The sequence below is a fragment of the Canis lupus genome, chromosome 8 (genome assembly GCF_003254725.2).
Source record: "Canis lupus dingo isolate Sandy chromosome 8, ASM325472v2, whole genome shotgun sequence".
Lineage (NCBI taxonomy): Eukaryota > Metazoa > Chordata > Mammalia > Carnivora > Canidae > Canis > Canis lupus.
The window spans coordinates 1,161,828-1,179,154 of NC_064250.1; the positions used below are offsets into that span (position 1 = coordinate 1,161,828).

The following is a 17,327-nucleotide window of genomic DNA, read 5'->3' on the forward strand; positions in this document are numbered from 1 at the left end:
AGTGCCAACTTTTCTCTTTCCACAGACACTTCTTTTTTTTTTTTTTTAAGGATTTTATTTATTTATTTGACAGAGAAAAGAGAGCACAAGCAGGGGGAGAGGGAGAAGCAGGCTCTCTGCAGGGACCCCAATGCGAGACTCGATTCCAGGACCCCTGGGTCATACCCTGAGCTAAAGGCAGACGCTCAACTGCTGAGCCACCCAGGCCCCCCAACATGAACACACTTCCGACCATGTTCAGACCACCTCCAGCTGGGTGTCTTACAGCCATCTCGTGCTTAGCATACTCCATCTGTTCAAGATGTCTGTGTTGTGGAGATCTATGCATTTATTTACTCGACTGTATGTAAATTATACCTCAATAAATTATATATATATATATATATATATAAAGAGGCTTAAAATGGAATTCATCTTCCTCCACCACCAACACCCCTCCTCCTGAAGTATTCAATAGCCCGATTCAGGGGTCCCTTAGGCTCCACACTCCATAGGTCACCAAGACCTTCTGACTCCAACTACTGCAATGCCCCTGAATTTTTTCCCTTTTTTTGTCCATTTTCTCTAGCGGTTTCCATGATCACATTCCCTCAAATGACATCGACACCCACCTTATGGCAGGCTGGGTGCCAGCCCTTAAGTCTAGACTGATGAGCCATGCGATGTAGCCTAAAACGTGTTTGCAGTTTGGAAATTTACCTAGTAAATCACAGCCTGCGAGACGCAGGTCGTGCACAAGGAGCCACCTTCTCTATACAGGACCGGGGTGGGTGGGCGAGCAGTGCAGCCACCGAGTCAGGCCTGGGTCTGGAGAGCTCCCAGAGGGACCGGCCTCCAGGGTGACTACCAATCCATAGACGGGCGTCTGCCCAGGGGTGAAGGGAGGACACGCCAAGAAGGACCGCTCTCACCTGAACACCTGCAGGGAGGGCACAAGCCTTTCCGGTTTCACTGGGGCGGGGGGGGTTCAGAATTGGTTATAAAGGGGGGCAGGTGATGGGAGGTGGAGCTGGATGCACAGGCAGGGCCCGGCCCTGGGAGGCTCGTTCAACCACACTCAGGTGTTTGAACCTTAACCCGTGGCCACAGTGTACGTCATCAAGCATCTCGAGCGAGAAACTAGTCTTCGGACAGATCCGTTGGGAGGGAACAACTGCAACGATTTTCTTGACTTCTCTCTCATCTCCACAAACCATTTCCAAAATGATCTTGCTAAAAATTAGACCATGTCCCTTTCCTAATTAAGGAGCAAAACAATGGGAACTAAGAGCCCTGCCATAGCTCCCACAGCAGGCAACAGCAAGTCCCCAGCTCTAGAGAAAATTGTTCCTGGGGGTGTTGGTGGTGGTTCTAGTGGGGGAGATGTGTCCCTTGCAAATAAGTTTGGTTGACCTTTATACAAAATTAAATGTTTCCTTTTCATTGCAGAACTTTTCAGAGCCTTTGATTTTCTAATGTCAAGCATGAATCATTAAAGAGGAGATTCAGATTCCCTAATTTATTAAGCATGCGAAGCCTTCCACCCGAGAGCACTGGGTAGCACCTCCGCCGCGGACCGGTGTCATATGCAGAGCTGGCTTCTACGACGTGCGTGCGAGCTCGATGACATGAATCCGGATGTACTAACCCGGTCTCCGCTTCCGTCACTCCCTGCTGCACACACGTCACCTCGCCCTCTGCTCAGGCCACACAGGTCCCCTCAGCACCCTTCCCTTCCCAAGCTTGAGGAATTCCTGGTCATTTTCTAGGTCACCGTCAAACATCAGCTGCACCATGAAAAAGTGACATGCGGCTGAGGGTTGCAGGGATATACGGTAGTCCAACCAAAGGCTCCTGTCCCTAAAACCACCCAGTGTTTCTGAATTTCCACGTATGAGTGAAGAAACAAAACAGATGAACATGGGGGAAGGGAAGGAAAAATAAGATGAAAAGAGAGGGAGGCAACCGTAAGAGACTCTTAAAAAAATTTATTTTGAGAGGCAGAGGGAGAAGCAGATGCTCCGCTGAGCCCGACATGGGGCTCGATCCTGGGCCCCGGGGATCGTGACCTGAGCCGAAGGCAGATGGAGCCCCCCAGGCACCCCTAAAAGACTCAAGTATATGGAATGAACCGAGGGTTGCTGGAGGGAGGTCATGGAGGATGGGGTCACTGGGTGATGGGTGTTAAAGAGGGCCCGAGGTGGGATGAGCGCAGGGCGTTGTATGCACCTGATGAATCAGCAAATTCTACCCCTGACACTAAAAAGCAACAAAAAAACTGAACCCTCCCCGCCCCCCCCCCACACACACACACATCCCTATGCACCATCTTGGAATAGTTTGGGTGAATAATTCTGTAATCTGTGAATACACAGATTGTACACAGTGCCAGCCCATGTTTTGCAAATCAAGCGCTGGGCTGTCGCTGGGCCCTGGTCTCTTGACACTGTGCACTGCCCTATATTTAAAGGGACTCCAGTTTTTCCCAGAGTTCGTGATGAACACAGGCACTATGTCTAGCCACTGGATGCCACGGTGGACGAGGGACAAAGAGAGGGCTAGAAAGATTTTTTTAAAAATGCATTTCGGGATGACTGGGTGGCTCAGTGGTTGAGTATCTGCCTTCATCTCAGGTCGTGACCTTGGGGTCCTGCAATCGAGTTCCCTATCGGGCTCCCCACAGGGAGCCTGCTTCTTCCTCTGCCTGTGTCTCTGCCTCTCTCTCTCTCTCTCTGTCTCTCTCTGTGTCTCATGGATAAAAAAAACCAAAATCTTTAAACATAAATACATAAAAAAATTTTAAATGTATTTCTGGGAATGAGAGGGGTGGGGGTGGCCTGGCTCCTGGACAAGGGGTGTTGGAATAAAGGAACTTGACCCTAGAATGGAGACACCGGAAATCAGAAGAAACCTTAAGGAAGAATCCTTGTGAAGAGCAGCCACAAGGAAGACGCAGGGCCAGCTCACCAGATAAAGACACTTTCTGCATGTGTGTGTGTGTGTGTGTGTGTGTGTGTGTGTGTGCAACGATAATGGGAGAAGGAGGGGCGGGGAGCAGGTCTTGGCTCTATTCAGGTAGGAATGTTCTGAACTGGGGAGAAATTCTGTGGCTGTGAAGAGGACACAAGAGGGGCTGAAAGAGCCGGACTTTGCCCCTAGGCTGCCACTGTGCTCTCCTGGATGGGACTCCACCCTGACTGCCTCCCTCTGACTTTGGGATGGAGATCTGATGGTGGGGGTGGAGGTGAAGAAGACAGGACTAGGAAGAAATGGGAAGAGAAGGGAGAGAGGCAAAGAACTCCTCCCCTAAGCCCACGACCTCAACTGAGAAGCTCTGCAAGGACGTGGAGTTCAACCTCCCAAGGAGGAACCAGCCAACCTGCCCCAAGTGCACGCTCCTCCCCTTCCTTCCCACCTCAGCCTTCAGCAGGTTGCTGGCGAGCTGAGTGAAACCTGGTGAAAATTAAGAATGAGGCTGGACGCAGTCCCCAAGACGCAGGTGCAGCAGGTGCAGCTGGAGGGACGGGCAGCAGAGCAGGGTGTGGCCCCCGAGTGTCTGCGGAGCCCTGGCTTGGTGTCAGCAGGAAGGAACCCAGCCCCCTCTGGAGATGTTGCTCCAATGGGGCCGCCCACTCCTTTTAGGTGTGCCTTCTTGTCCTCCAATCCTCGCAGGCTACCTGGGAGCTTTTCACCACCCACTTGCGAAATGTCTTGGCTTTTATGATGAAAAATGGGGTCGTGGAATTTTTTAAAAACGGTACAGAGGATCCCGAGAAGAAAATGCATTCCAAAGTCCCAACAGAGAAAAAGCAAGAAGCAGGGGGATCTAGCTGTCCCCACCTCTGCATCAATTCTGGGCTGAAGAGATCCTCTGGACCAGCCATGATTTTACGGGAAGAAGGAGATTATGAAGTCAATAGTGCCTTTGCACATAAAAATCCAGCAGCGTTACCTGACTGTGCGTGGGTCTGCTGTTCCGAAAGATGGGCAAAATGCTGCGTGGAAATGCCAGGGGTGGGGTGCAAATCTCCATGGGGTATTTTTCAGTGCAGAACCAGACAGAAACCAAACCAAACCATAAGACAACAGGTTACCACGAAGGGCTAAGTTCTGTGCAAAGGCCATGGCCTGGCGTCACATCCATGATTGGCTCTTTCGGTAAAATTTTAAAGAGCAGGGGACGTTATATTTCACAAGTAGAACAGCAATCCATGCTCCTCTTGACAGATAAATCACACATGGTTTGTACCCTAAGATACAGAAGAACTCAAGGCACCTGTTTCAAAGTAGAGTCACAATCTTGTTATATGAGCCTGGTTTCCATATCATGTGCCTTCCGCAGGAGGGTGGGCAGCAGGAATTAGAGAAAAGATGAGGTTGAAACCAAAACAATCCTCCCCAAATAAAAACTGCTTTTACATGACATCAGGCTATACAATGACTCTCTGGCCCTACATCAGTCACAATTCACTGATTAATTAACCTTTATACATTGGTGTCATAATGCCCTCGACGTTTGCCATCAACCTATGTCTTAGCGCTACCTTCATCTTACGTTATTGGGAGGGAAGGGAGGAAGGAATGCTGTTAATGCTGCCTGTGACCATGTAACTCCCCTTGGTGAGAAGACACCAAAGATGGCACTTTGGTAAATACTTCCGGAGTTGAAACCAGTTTTCTCATGCCTATGATTTGTTTCGCTGATGGCTGCAGGCAAAGATTCTTAGTGAGGAGGCATCAGCGAGTCAAAGACTCTAACTGGCACTGTCAACCCAAGAGCTACCAAGGGGATAAATCCTGCATCTACATGTTCCCTTTGTCCTGAAGCCTCTAGGTTTCGTGGTTTTCTTTCCTCTTTCAAGATGCAAGGATTCTAATGAAGATATCAGCCATTTGTTAAATACAGGCAGTAAGAAATTCGAGAACAAAATACCAATAAGAAAAAAATTGGTGTATTTGTGGTTGATGAGCATCAGCCAGTTCCAAAATAATGAAGAGCTTTAACAAATGTTTGCTTTTTTTTTTCTTTTTCTAGAAAAAGAAATCATTGCATGTCAAGGTACAAAGTATATCTGGGGCACCCGGGGAGCTCAGTGGGTTGAGAGCCAGACTCAACGTCAGCTAAGGTCATAGTCTCAGGGTCGTGAGATCGGGCCCCATGCAGGGCTCCACACTCAGCGCCACGTCTGCCGGGGCTTCTCTTTCTTGCTCTCCCTCTGCCCCTCCCCCTACTGACGCTCTGAGTCAATCCATCCGTTAAAAAAAAAAAAAGTGTTTTCAAAGTACAAGAAAATTTTCACCTGACATTGATTTTGTTTTCTTTCAAGGTGTGTAATGATTGTAAGCAGAGGCGTATTACAGGACATTTCAAATATGTATCTATAGATGTTCGTAAGAATTTTTGTCGCGTAGAATAGACACATCTAACCGATTTCATCACCTTGTTCACCTGCTCACAGGCACCGGTCACACTGCACTCCCGTTGCGTCTCGTGGGCAGCACAGTCCCTCAGGAAACTATCTTATCCGTGGACCGTCTGTTCATCTCTCTGAACCAAACGGCTGAACCAAAGCCGGGTGGGCGCTTGCTCCCCCAAAGCATGTTCTCCGCCCCCCAAGGAAGAAACCTTTCTGCAAACAGGATTCCGTGTGTCGAGAGGGGAGTCGAGAATACTCACTGCTTTGCCGGGTGGCCTCTCTGGGGACCCTCATGGCTCACCCGCTGAAGAACGTGCACGCACCGCAATAAACAAGCGGCCGCAAAAACAACGTCTGTGCCGCTGAAAATGAAGTAACCAGACTTCCTTCAGTGTTTTCGCCGTCTGGAACAATAACACCCCCAGGGCCAAGACGGTTGCCTAAGAAAATTTCAAGGACGTTCCCGGGCCTGAGCGGCAACAGGTGGGTGGATCCTGTGCCAGTTAGAAAATGTTACGATTGGCAAACCACCGTGGAACTGAGGTTGCAGTTTAATGGAAATACTGGCTGTCATCCCCTCAGTACGTTTCAAGGAATCACAAGGCTTTAGAATTAGAGCAGCTGAATGGCAGTTTTCATGCCTGGAGAGCCCAGATGTGCGGGGAACCCAGGGACGTGTGCAGGTGTGCTTCCTCTTTACGCAGCGCCCCGCCTGCCACAGGGGGCTTCATTCTTCAGGCCTGATGACGCGGCCCAAGCAGGCTCCTGTGACGGGCTCAGCATAGCCGGATGACTGACGGGGAGCCTGTCCTCAAGGGCTCAGGGTGGGGGCCCGGGACCGAACCCCCAGGAGCAGCCGCCCATGGGACGCCAGGGAAGCGCAATGCTGTGACTCAGAGCAAGCTCATCCCCGACCTTACAACCTTACGAGCAGATTTCCCCAGCGGTGGGGGGAGCCAACAGCTTTCAGGATCTGGGAGCCTCTCTAACTCTTTCCGGAATGTTTTGGGTTTGGCGTTGATACACAATGTTGCCCCAGGATGTTTTCCCCTTAATTTTTAGGCCCCAGCGTGTTTTAAGGTAAATTGATCCCACATGCTTCTGATCCATTTACACCGAACTCATCGTCTATTTGGGACGTTTGGGAAGAACCTCTGAGGTTCAAGGAGCCCCTGCAGCCTGCTTTTAGGAGCCTCTCTTGCTTATTATTATTATTTTTTTAGAAGCAGGAAGCCACGTTTTGACGTGGACAAGTAAAAGGTGAGCCCCAGAGAGAAGCAGGTCTGGTTCCAAATGTGGCACCTCTGAAACCAGTGGGTCCTCAGTCACCAAGATGCCGCCGGCCTTCAGTCTCCTTCTGACGTCCAAGGAAACCTTTCCCCGTGGCTGTGCTGAGCCGAGGGCGGTAATTCAGAGCTGCCTGGCGCCCCGCTCCTAGCACCCGGCTGCATTCCAGGCTCCACACCTCTTCCTGACCCCTCCACCTCCCACGCCAGGGGTGCCCCGGCTCAGGGCCATCCCCTTGCTCCTTGCTGTGCGCCCCACTGAGCCGAGAGAGGCAAAGGCCACCAAGTCTGCAGGAAACCGTCCTGACTCTCCTGAGCTATGCCAGGCCTCTGGAGCTATTTACCGTTGATGGGGTTGTAACATCCCTGGAAAATGCCCGATGGGGGGCGCCTGGGGGCTCAGCGGTTGAGTGTCTGCCTTGGGCTCAGGGCGAAGGATGGAGTCCCACACTGGGCTCCCTGCATGGAGCCTGCTTCTCCCTCTGCCGGTGTACCTGCCTCTCTTTGGATCTCTCATGAATAAATAAAATCTTAAAAAAAAAAGAAAAGAAAAGAAAAGAAAAAGTCGCAAGGCCTGGGCTCTATCAAAGACGAACTAAATCAGGATGTCTGGGGGTCAGAGCCCAAGAAATCAGGTGTTATTGTTTGTTTTTCTTAAAAGCGCCACAAGTTGCATTGCTATGCAGTCAGGACTGAGGACCACTGATTTAAAAGTAACAGCATGACCTGGGCGTCCTGGGAGGGCACCTGGAAATAATCTACATGACAGAGGGATGGTTCCTGGTTTTCTAACTGAATGAAGTAGGATTCAGGTTGAAGCTGGCAGCTCCCCTTGCCCTGCCCGCGCCCCCACCTCCCCAACCCCCATCAAGGGCCCATCCCACTCTCCCGGGAGTTTCCACACCGACGCACAATGAACAGGTTCTAAAAGAACCAGAACCAACCAACCAACCCCGAATGCCAGACCATCCACGATGAGTCAAAACGAGCCAAACACAAGATCTCTTCAAATATTTAATCTGTTTAGAGACCTCTGCCTTCCAACCCAGTTGGGTAAAAATTCTAAAGAAAGCATGGTTAAGGGATCCTCGAAGAGAACATTGGGCTAAACAGGAGAGGAGACTGGGTTTGGGAAGTTAGAACATAACATGTGTCTTAAGGCCTTTTTAAGGAATTCTATCATTTAATTTCTTTAAAAAATACTCAAAATGCACAAGAAAGGATTAAACAGTTACACAAACTTAAAGAAAACAACAACTTCTTTTCTGGCTGAAAATACCACATGTGGTTTTGAAATAGACTCTATAAAAGCCCTTAGATCCCGCTGGGGTTTCTTGCCATCCTCCTCTGCACGGACAAGAAGCAAACTAGCTACGGCCCACGTCCCGGGGTTCGGGGGGACCCGGCAAGGCAGCAACGAGCCAGAGACAAGCAGGAAGGCGACAGGAGGTGGCAGGAAGCTGTTCACAGTCTTCTGAACGAGGACCCAGACCCCCGCGAACCTCACCTATTTCCTTCGAAAATATGAAAATAAACTGAAGACCTTGAAAAATCACCGTGGATCTCAGGTCAGGTGCCGATAATACTTTCCAATAACTGTGTTGTAAGGAGTGGGGGAAGCATGGCCCTTGGAGTGACGGGGCCGCCACGCCACAGGCAGGGTCAGGACACAGGGCCGTCTCCTTGGGGGCCGCCAGCAAGAGAAGCGGCACCTCCACCTCACTCCACTCTCCCCCTCGTTCCTCCCGTTCTCCTGTCCCCTTGGTGCTGGTGAGAGGCAGTGTCAGGGCCCCTAGCCCGCGGCTCAGAACGGGTACTGCGACACGTATATCCGCAGTCGGATCACAGAGCTGCCTCTGAAGTTGATGACGGTGTTGACAGTGATCATCTCCAAGTCCAGCTGTATGTCCCGGGGCCCCTTGATGGGGCGTGTCATCACCAGGGTGGCACTGATGGGACCCGTTTGCTGTGGACAGAGGCGAGCACACTGGTTAGAGAAGGCCTGGCCGGCGCCAGGGGCACATGAGCTGCAGCCCAGATGCCACTGAGCAACAGCAAAGAAGGGGGGGCAGCTGTTATCGGGGGTGTGGGGCTTCTCGTGCCATCCCCAGAGCAGGGGCCCCTGCAGCCCCAATCGCCCCCACCCCCCTGCCGCCCCCGACAGCACTGCAGCCCAGCTGCATCCCTGTGGAGTCACTCTCTTCCCCGGACTTTGCCCACATCCCAGCGGGCTCGGTCCTGCTAAACCCTCAGGGCTCACTTGCAAGGTCACCTCCTTGGAGAAGCCTTCTCTGCATCCCCCGACCTAGTCCGGGTCACCTGGTGACCCCCCCACCACTGCACCGAGTCTGCCTGGGGTGGGAAGCACTTGTCATCGTGCATCGCCGTCCACAGGGACTGGTCTAGGTCTGATGTCTAGTCCCTCCCAGACTGCGAGCTCTGTAGGACAAGCGCTGGGGTCAGGGTTTTTGCCACTGCAGCCCTGGAACTCAGCCCGGGCCCGTCACACAGTGAGTGCTCAGCGAGTATTATCCTGAAGGAAACAGCGAGTAACTGACGGAACTCACGGCAGAGGGCTGTCCCTTCACATCTCAGGGCCTCGTCTCTAAAATGAGGGAGTGTAGCCGACCCGGCCTCCGATGCACCCAGGACACTCATTTCCTAAACCAACAATTCCAGGGACTCGTTCCAAGTTTACCCACCCGAGTGGATGTTGATCGACCTTCTGGGGCCTCTGACATGTAGTCCCTGCCAGAGCTCCCACAAGGCAGCCTCTCGCCCCTCCAGCCTCACCCCTCTGTGACCCCAATGCTGAGGCCCTAATGATTTCCTGTGAGCGTCTCTCCTCTGCTGAATCGGTCTCTAAAACTTCTGAGAAGCCCGAGCAAAAGGGCAGACATCCACTGAGGCCCTGCCACCTGTGAGGCCTGCTTGAGCCCTGCATGTATTTCATCCTTATAAAAAGCCCCGAAAGGCCTGGTTAACTCAAGGTGTGGTCCCCAGACCAGTACCATTGGCACCAGCATGGAGCCGGTGAGAAATGCAGGATCCCAGGCCCCACCTGACACCTGAGAACCGAGCCAGACTCTGTAGCAGGACTCCTCCCCACTTGATTCACGGGCACATCAACAGTATCAACAGTGGGAAGTGCTGCTCTAAGAGCCCAGGACCCCATCTGGGGATGAGGACTGCCATCCCACAGCCATGTCTCATTGTTTCCCTGTTTGCTAAATAAGCAAACCAAGGCCTAGTGCTTGACCAGCAGGGGCAGAGGTGCTGCCCGAGCCCAGACACCAGGCCTTTCCCACCACACCCCAACTATCACAAGAGGCTGCTGCGTGCCTCGCTGCTTCTCCTTAGCACAGCCCTTAGGGAGAGACGCCCATGGTCCGTGCAGGGCCGGATGGCAGGCTCCTGGGGAGGGAACGGCGTGAGAGAACAGGAGAGGTTGCAGAGCCCAACACTGTGCCCAGAAACTGAAAGCAACAGGTCTGCAAAATCGAGATGGTTGGCTTGTTTAAAGCCACACCAAGTGTTTCATCTGTCTCCACAAAAGGAGGGCTCCCCATGAAGCTCTACCATCCCCAAGAGCTGCCTCAAGTATGGCAAGGGCGGGGCAGACAGGAACCGAGACCTCCCCTGTCCACAGGCTATCATCAGCCTGACGTCACTGAAACTTCCTCTTGGCATCTGCTCCCTCTGTTCCCATCAGCATCAGCACAGTTGGCGTCTCCTTGCGCAGAGGATCGTGCAGACTTCCTTGTGGACTCTTGCAAAACTTTCTCGGGGCACAGGGCCAGCACTTCAGAAGAGACAGCCACAGAGGGAAATGCCCACAGCATTTACATAGACAAATACCTTGGCAGCTTGTGCTGTTTGCATGAACAAAGGCCAAGGGTTGAGGACCTTGAGCACGGGCAGCCCTTGGGAGGGAGGCTGAGGTCCGGGAGGGGAACAGAGCAACTGGGAACCTCCAAGGTGCTCCCTTGGGCTTGCCTGGTAAAGGTCTCCAGAGAATAAGAGGGTTCTTGCCTCTCTATTGGGAAGTGACCCTAAGGGATCAGCAGGTCTGATGCCTGCCAGGGCCACAAGCACACGGGAGCCCTCGAGCACCTGTCAGGAAGGCTGAGGACAGCTGCCTCCACGACTCACTAGGCTTTTGGGGCACAACCAAGGGCATCAAGGAAAAGAGGCCTCCCCAGAGCCCCTGCTCATTGGTTGGCTTCATGGTCACTGGTGCAAAACGGTCATGATGACTGGGGAGGGGTTAGGAGCCCTGGCGTTCGGCTTTGACCTTGGGCACATCCCTTATTTAATCCTTATGGCCCTACAGTGTACATAGATCACCACACTAGGTGGCAGTGTCTGAAGCCCACGCCCTGTTCTGCTCTGGCCACCACAGTCTCTGATACGGTCTCCGTACATCTCAATCTCCTGACCCTCCTCTGCCGCGGCTCCAGGTAAGAACCACCACTTGACATTGTCCATGTTTGCCTGGCCATTTGTCCTCCCCCCACCCCGTGTGGTTTCCCCCAGGCCACATCCTGTTTGTTCCTGGACTCTCAGTGCCTGGCTCAAAGCTGCACAGTTCACGCTGCTGAATCCACGCATGTGACAAGAGAAGGCACAAGTCCCGTGGGCCATGGCAGAGGTTGCCAGCTGCCCCCCATGTGCGTCTTCCTGGCTTGCTTCTCAGCATCATCAGGCCTTTTCCAGAGCCAGCTGCCCGGCGGCACTGTCTGACCTCAGCAAGCGGGGCCATTCCCCGGGACCTGCCCCCTGGTCCAGGTGTCATGGAGTAAACGTGCTTTGGCACAGTCTGAACCTGTGACCGTGCTCCTCCTCCTGGCCCAACTTGTGTCCCTGAGTCACCTGGCCAAGGCCCCCAGTCCCCAGTCCCCTGTCTGGGGCTCTGGGTGAGATGGGCTGCCCACGGTGCTTGTGGAAGGGGTGTGTGTTTGCATGCACATGAGCCCGGGCGTCCAGGTGGGTGTATGTGGTCCATGTGCTGTGTGCTTGTAAGGCAACTGGTGCATCTCAGTGGGAAGGCCTGAGGGCCAGCAAGCCCCACCTACACGCCATGCTCCGTCCAGTTCTGCCAACACCCAGGGCCCAGAGCTCACGGTCTCCTGATGGCAGCCGCAGCAGCAGCGCTCTCAGGGGCGCCTGGGCGCTCAGTGGGTTGAGCACCCAGCTCTTGGTTTCGGCCCAGGTATGATCTCGGGGTCATGAGAGCGAGCCCCACGTTGGGCTCCATGCTGGGAGTGGAGTCTGCTTCACATTCTCTCTCCCCCTCTCGCTGCATCCCTCCCCTGCTTACACCTGCTCTGTCTTCCTCTACTAAATAAATAAAATCTTAAAAAAAGAATCAATGCTATCAATGTAAAATAACTAAGACTAGTTACTGAACACTTGAACTGGTTATTGAACACTTTCTACCGTTACTGGATGTTAAAGTCATCTCAATTTCTGCCGAATCTCAAAGCTAGAAGAGCAGGTGAAAATACTGCACATCCTAAGGAGAAATGTCAGAGTAGGTATAGATTTGGAGATGAGCCTGCGGGATTCAAGTCCTGCTCTAGTGTGTCCTTGCTCTGAGACCACGGACACAGCCTCTGTCTCTCTGTGCTTCAGGCCCACATCTGGACATTGGGACAGTCACGCAGACACATCAGGCCCCGGCCACAGGATGGTTGGAAGAATAAAGGGAGTGACGTAGGGACGTAGAGATGGCACTGGGCGTGATGCTGGCTGCGCCCCGCTGCTCAGGAGCTCCTGCACCTGTTACCCACCACCTGCAGGGAGGCCCCCCCCTGCCCCGGCCAGCTCTGTCTCTCTGGGCCCCCTCACCACCAGGCTGCATTAAGCACCCTTCCCAGCCCCCAACTCAAGCCAGATGGGGGTCATGGGAACCATCCAGGGCTGTGGTTCCCCTGGCATTAGGAGTGCAGACAACAGTCCCAACTGTCCTGGAGAAGCCTACACAGGGCACCCCCACCACCTAGAACCACAGCAAGGGGAAGGGCGCTGGGAGTGGCCTGTTGGGGCACCTGCCCTGTCGAGGCGCCACCTCCTCCTCCCCGCCCCTGGGAGGTGTGTGCAGGACAGAGCGCCAGAGGATGGTGAGGGTGCTTCGGGGTGACCAATGGCCCCATGGAGGGGCCCTGATGCCCACGCCAGGGAATGGCCAGTGCAACATCTTCAGGGGAACTTCCAAAGAACCCACAAAGCATCCCCGTGACGCAGACACAGCACTGACGCCTGCTTACAAAGGCAACAATCTAGTGAGAATTGGGTCCCCCCTAATGCTCCCGCCCAGCAGCTGCACCCCCGGGTCCTGGAGGAGGAGCCAGAGGCAGCACAGTGAACAGTGGGGGGAGGGGAAGCTGGCTCAGAATCCTCACCCCTGGTCAGGGAAGGGGAGAAGCTACACTGCACAAGAGGCAGAGGGGTAAAGTTTCTGCTGAAAGCAGCTGGGCTGGATGTGGGAGGAGACAACTCCACAGCAGCTCGGAATGCCTGTCAGCCCTACGGGGGTAACCTCACAGCACCCAGGAGTGCACAGGTCTGGAGCCGCAATGTGAGGGGGTTAGTGACGCTGAGGGTTTTAGCTTCGCCTAACGCTGCCCGTGGGATGGAAGCAGTCGCTCTGTGTCCCAGGCCCTGGGCTAAGTAGCTGATCCCATCTAATCCCAAAGTAAATACTATGATCCACACTCTACCGATGTGGAAATTGGGGCCCAGGGAGGTTAGGTGATGTGCCTGAGGCCGCACAGCTGGTGAGCGCTGGAAAGCAAGGGAAGAGGTCAGCCTGGCTCCACTGAGGGTGGAAGGCCCACTCCCAGGCACATTCTCCGTCTCCCTGCCCCTGAGTCCGGGGCTGCACAGGGCCCCTCACGGTGCCTGTTCTCTCTTCTGGGGCGCAAACCCTCGCTGAGTTCCTTCAGCCTCAGAGGCCCGACAGCCTCTTCTGAATAAATACTGAAGAACGCGGGCCCTAGTCAGTGTCGCAGAGGGCACCAGCTTACAGCTCAGTGCTGTGAGTCTCAAGGGTCCCTGAGGGTCCCTGACATCTAAGTCCTTAGGGGAAGCTTCCGGGAAGGCTCCTCCCTCCTGTCCACTCCGCCTGCAGGACAGTCGGCTTCCCCCACTGCCACTGGGGACCCCATTCAGGCAGCCACACGGGGACCGCGTGGGGCTGGAGGGATCCTAGCAGGTGGTGCTCTAGCGACTGAAATCCTGCCCAGGCAAGCTCACCTTCTGACGATCTTCTTTTCTGCTCAGGGGGAAAAAATGCGAGGCAAGAGGTATCACTGGTGGTATTTTAAATCCCCAAAAGGGGCATCTTTGTGCCCTGTGGTGGGGACCCTCTGTGTCTGTACAAATGCGAGAGGCTGAACTAGAGGATGCGGGGATGGGGGGTTGGGTGCTTATGCTCCCAAAGGCCGCAGGACCAGAGCAGCTCCCAGGATGCAGGTTTCTGCAGGACAGCACAGAAAGCACAGACACAAATGCAGCTCCGTCCTCATCCTGCAGAAGCTCCTCTACCTTCAGCTCGGTCCCTCTTCTCCCAAGGCCTCTGGCTCCTAGACCATGTTATCACCTGGGACCTGGTCCTAGGAGGGTCTTGCCAAAAGCATCTCAGTGAGGCTGCAGGCACCAGGGGACTAGCCCCGGGGACCTTTGCGAATCTGTTCCAACCACTGCTTCTGAGGTTTCCCTGGTTTTAGACCGTCCCAGCCCCTGAGGCAAGGATGGGAAGATTCCGCCAGGAGGGAGGGAGGTGGTGGTCTGGTGGTCCTCTCCCAGGCCCTGGGGCAGGCGGAACCCCTTCCAAGTGGGAGAGCTTCCATGGGCCAGAGCTCCCCCCACCCCGCCACAGCGCCCCCAGGGGCCGCACGCTGCATGTGCAGAGATGCGGATTCCTGGCTGAAGAAGGGCCCCTGGAGATGCCAGGCCCTAATCCCCTCAACCCGTAAATATTCCCTTAAAGGAAACGGGATCTTAGCCTGTGACTAAATTAAGACTCTTGGCATGGGGAGATTATCCTGGATTATCTGGGCAGGCCCTGAATCCAATCCTACGTGAGCTGGACGGAGAAGGGGGACATGATGCACGAAGAAGCCAAGGCACTGTGACGGAAGTCGCAGGGGCTAAAGCGATAGGGCCACAGGTGGGGACATGCTGGCTGCCGGTGGTGAGCTGCAGGATGCAAGGCGGGGCTTCTCCCCTAGAGCTCCAGAGGGGCTGTGGCTCTGGGAGCTTTGCTTTCAGCTCCGTGAATGCAACTTCAGGGTTTCGGCTTCCAGGACCATGCGAAAATAAACGTCTGTCGTCTTAGGCCACCATGTTGTGGTGATTTGTCACAGTGACCACAGGACGCTGACATGGTAGGCCTCAACCACCATCATCTGGAAGAGACTCTCTGGACAGGAAGCTCCAGAATCCACTTGCCGGGCCAGTGCCCGAATTCCCACCGAAACATGAAAAGCATCGTTCTAAACAGAGGGTCTCCAAAGAGGTGCGTCCACCCCAGCACTGCCAGAGGTGAAGCTCAAGAGCACAGCAGCACAGGAATTAACAAAGAAGCAAATATGTTGGGGGACACGTGTCCTAAAATCTTTTCCTGACACAGTCAGGGCTATCCCATTGAACCTTCTTCAACAACAGGCATGCTCCTCACCTGAGCTAACACACTGCCCCAGGTGACCACCAAGTGCTTGAAACACGGCTGGTGCCATGGAAGTAACCTAATGTTTGGTTTCATTTCATTTTACTTCATTGCAAAGGAGAGAGCCAGGATGGTGACTCTGGGACGCCACAGATGGCGCCCACCTCTGTGAGGACACCATGACATTTCCTGCAACGTAAGCGCACGAGGGCGGGGATCTGGGGGATGGTTCCTCCGCTACCCCATTTTCAGTTGCTGGAAGCGCAGAGCAGGTGGTAAGTATTTGTCAAAGGAGTGGATGGACAACCAGATATGGGAGCGTCTCCTCCAGGCAGAAGATTGCATCTCAGCCTAACTTCTCATTGTGCAATGAGGACCCAGAGGCTCACCCAGGAGAAGCAGTTTTCATAGAGCTGCCCAGAAGGTAACAGGAATCAGAACCTTGAGGTCTTCACTGCCCCCTACTCTCCTTTCCTCTCCTCACACCTGCCCCTCTCAGCTGCTCTCCTACCTGTTTCTAGAAGCATGTGGCAGGCTAACAACACAAGGATGGTGGAAGATGGTAACCATCCCCTCTTACCCGCATGTAGAACTCTCGGCCCTCATTGCCAGACTTGATCTGGAAAATGTAATAAGCCCCAGGATAGCGGGTCGTGGCTTGCATTTGGAAGATGTCAGCAGGAACAGAGCGTCCCGACACCACATCCATATCCCGGTACAAGATGGTGAAGGGCTGGTCTCTGCAGCCAGGATTCTCAGCAGGACACATACAGCGGCTGTTGAGGAGGGAAATTGCGTGAGAATGCGACAAATCCTTTCCAGATGCTCCTTTATACCTACTTCCTCACTAAGACACTGGAAAGCCAGCCACCCTGCTTTTATCTTCCGCATGCTGTACCTGTAGATCCTCTCTGCCCCTGGGTCTCCTCTAAAAACTCACCAGAGTGTAGCTGAAACTCCCTGTTTCCCAGAGAATGGCCTATTCTGACCAATCAGATAGTCCTGCCATGAGGGCATAAACCCCAGATGTCTGGTTCGCAGAACACTGGCCCTTCTCTAATGCGTGTTACATTTGTCGCACATTTACTGGGCAAGACACGTCACTGGCCACCTAGCCCTTCACTTCCCCAGACATGTGTACTCACAACGGAATTCTAGAAGTGAGGAAGCACATTAGATGGGCAGGAATTGGGCGGTCCCTGCGCACTCCCCACGCACGTGGCCTGCTCTGTGTAGAGCATCACCTCATCTTGGCGTTCAGTACACAAGAGCTCTGAACTCTCTAAATTAGCTATGTATTAGAACCCATGTGAGATGCTTTGGAATCGTAGTGATAAATGAGATCCTGACCTCAAATAGTCCATCTTCCAGGAGGAGAAGTAAATCATGGACACAAATGTCTTTACTACAAAGTGGCTAATGTGAAACACCAGCACGGCATGGTTGTAATACAATGTCACGATTCTCTTCCCAAGGGCTGCCTGTTGTGGACACCCCTGCATGTCTCCCTCGGCACCCCATCTCTCACCTCCCCCTAAGACACCCCCCAGGGGTCAGAGCTACCACGGGATGAGGACGTCTGTCAGGACACGCTCTGATGGGCACAACTAGGAGTCAGTCTTGTCTTGTTCCTGTCACTCTCCTCAGGCTTCCCATCTAGCTTCCAAACACTGGTTGGTTCTATCTCCGGACTATCATCCAAATCCAAGCGCCCTTCCTCAGCTCCTTAATCACTGGCCACCATCGTCTCACCTGGACCTCTGGGGTGGCCTAATAACTCCCTCCCGCTTCAGGCCACTACATAGCAGCCAGAGTGCCCATCATCAAACAAAAACCAGATCTGTCTCCATCCTGCTTGAAGAGTCTCCAGTGGTCACCCCTTTCCCTTGCTACTTGACTAAAAATTAAACACCCACCTTAGCCTATATGACCAATGGGGTCTGGCCTCTGTGAATTTCCCTCCCACCCCTGCCC

The 17,327-nt window shown here is 53.7% G+C and overlaps 2 protein-coding genes across 3 annotated transcripts in view; both read right to left on the reverse strand.

The window, feature by feature from the left end:
* The window catches only part of TC2N (tandem C2 domains, nuclear), a 71,288-nt gene extending 65,477 nt beyond the window's left edge, over window positions 1-5,811 (reverse strand). Inside the window, exon 1 of one of the 2 annotated variants that reach the window (XM_049113572.1) lies at window positions 5,657-5,811. The gene's annotated coding sequence lies outside the window, so the exon portion shown is untranslated. The remainder of the gene's footprint in view (window positions 1-5,656) is intronic. The other variant, XM_025467820.3, reaches the window with a different exon arrangement.
* A 1,872-nt stretch (window positions 5,812-7,683) lies between these two features.
* Window positions 7,684-17,327, reverse strand: part of FBLN5 (fibulin 5) — a 69,532-nt gene continuing 59,888 nt past the window's right edge. Inside the window, exons 10-11 of the mRNA XM_025467817.3 lie at window positions 15,934-16,129; window positions 7,684-8,648 (exon numbers count right to left, since the gene is read on the reverse strand). Coding sequence (XP_025323602.1) covers window positions 8,487-8,648; window positions 15,934-16,129 — 358 coding nt within the window. The 3' untranslated portion in view covers window positions 7,684-8,486. The remainder of the gene's footprint in view (window positions 8,649-15,933; window positions 16,130-17,327) is intronic.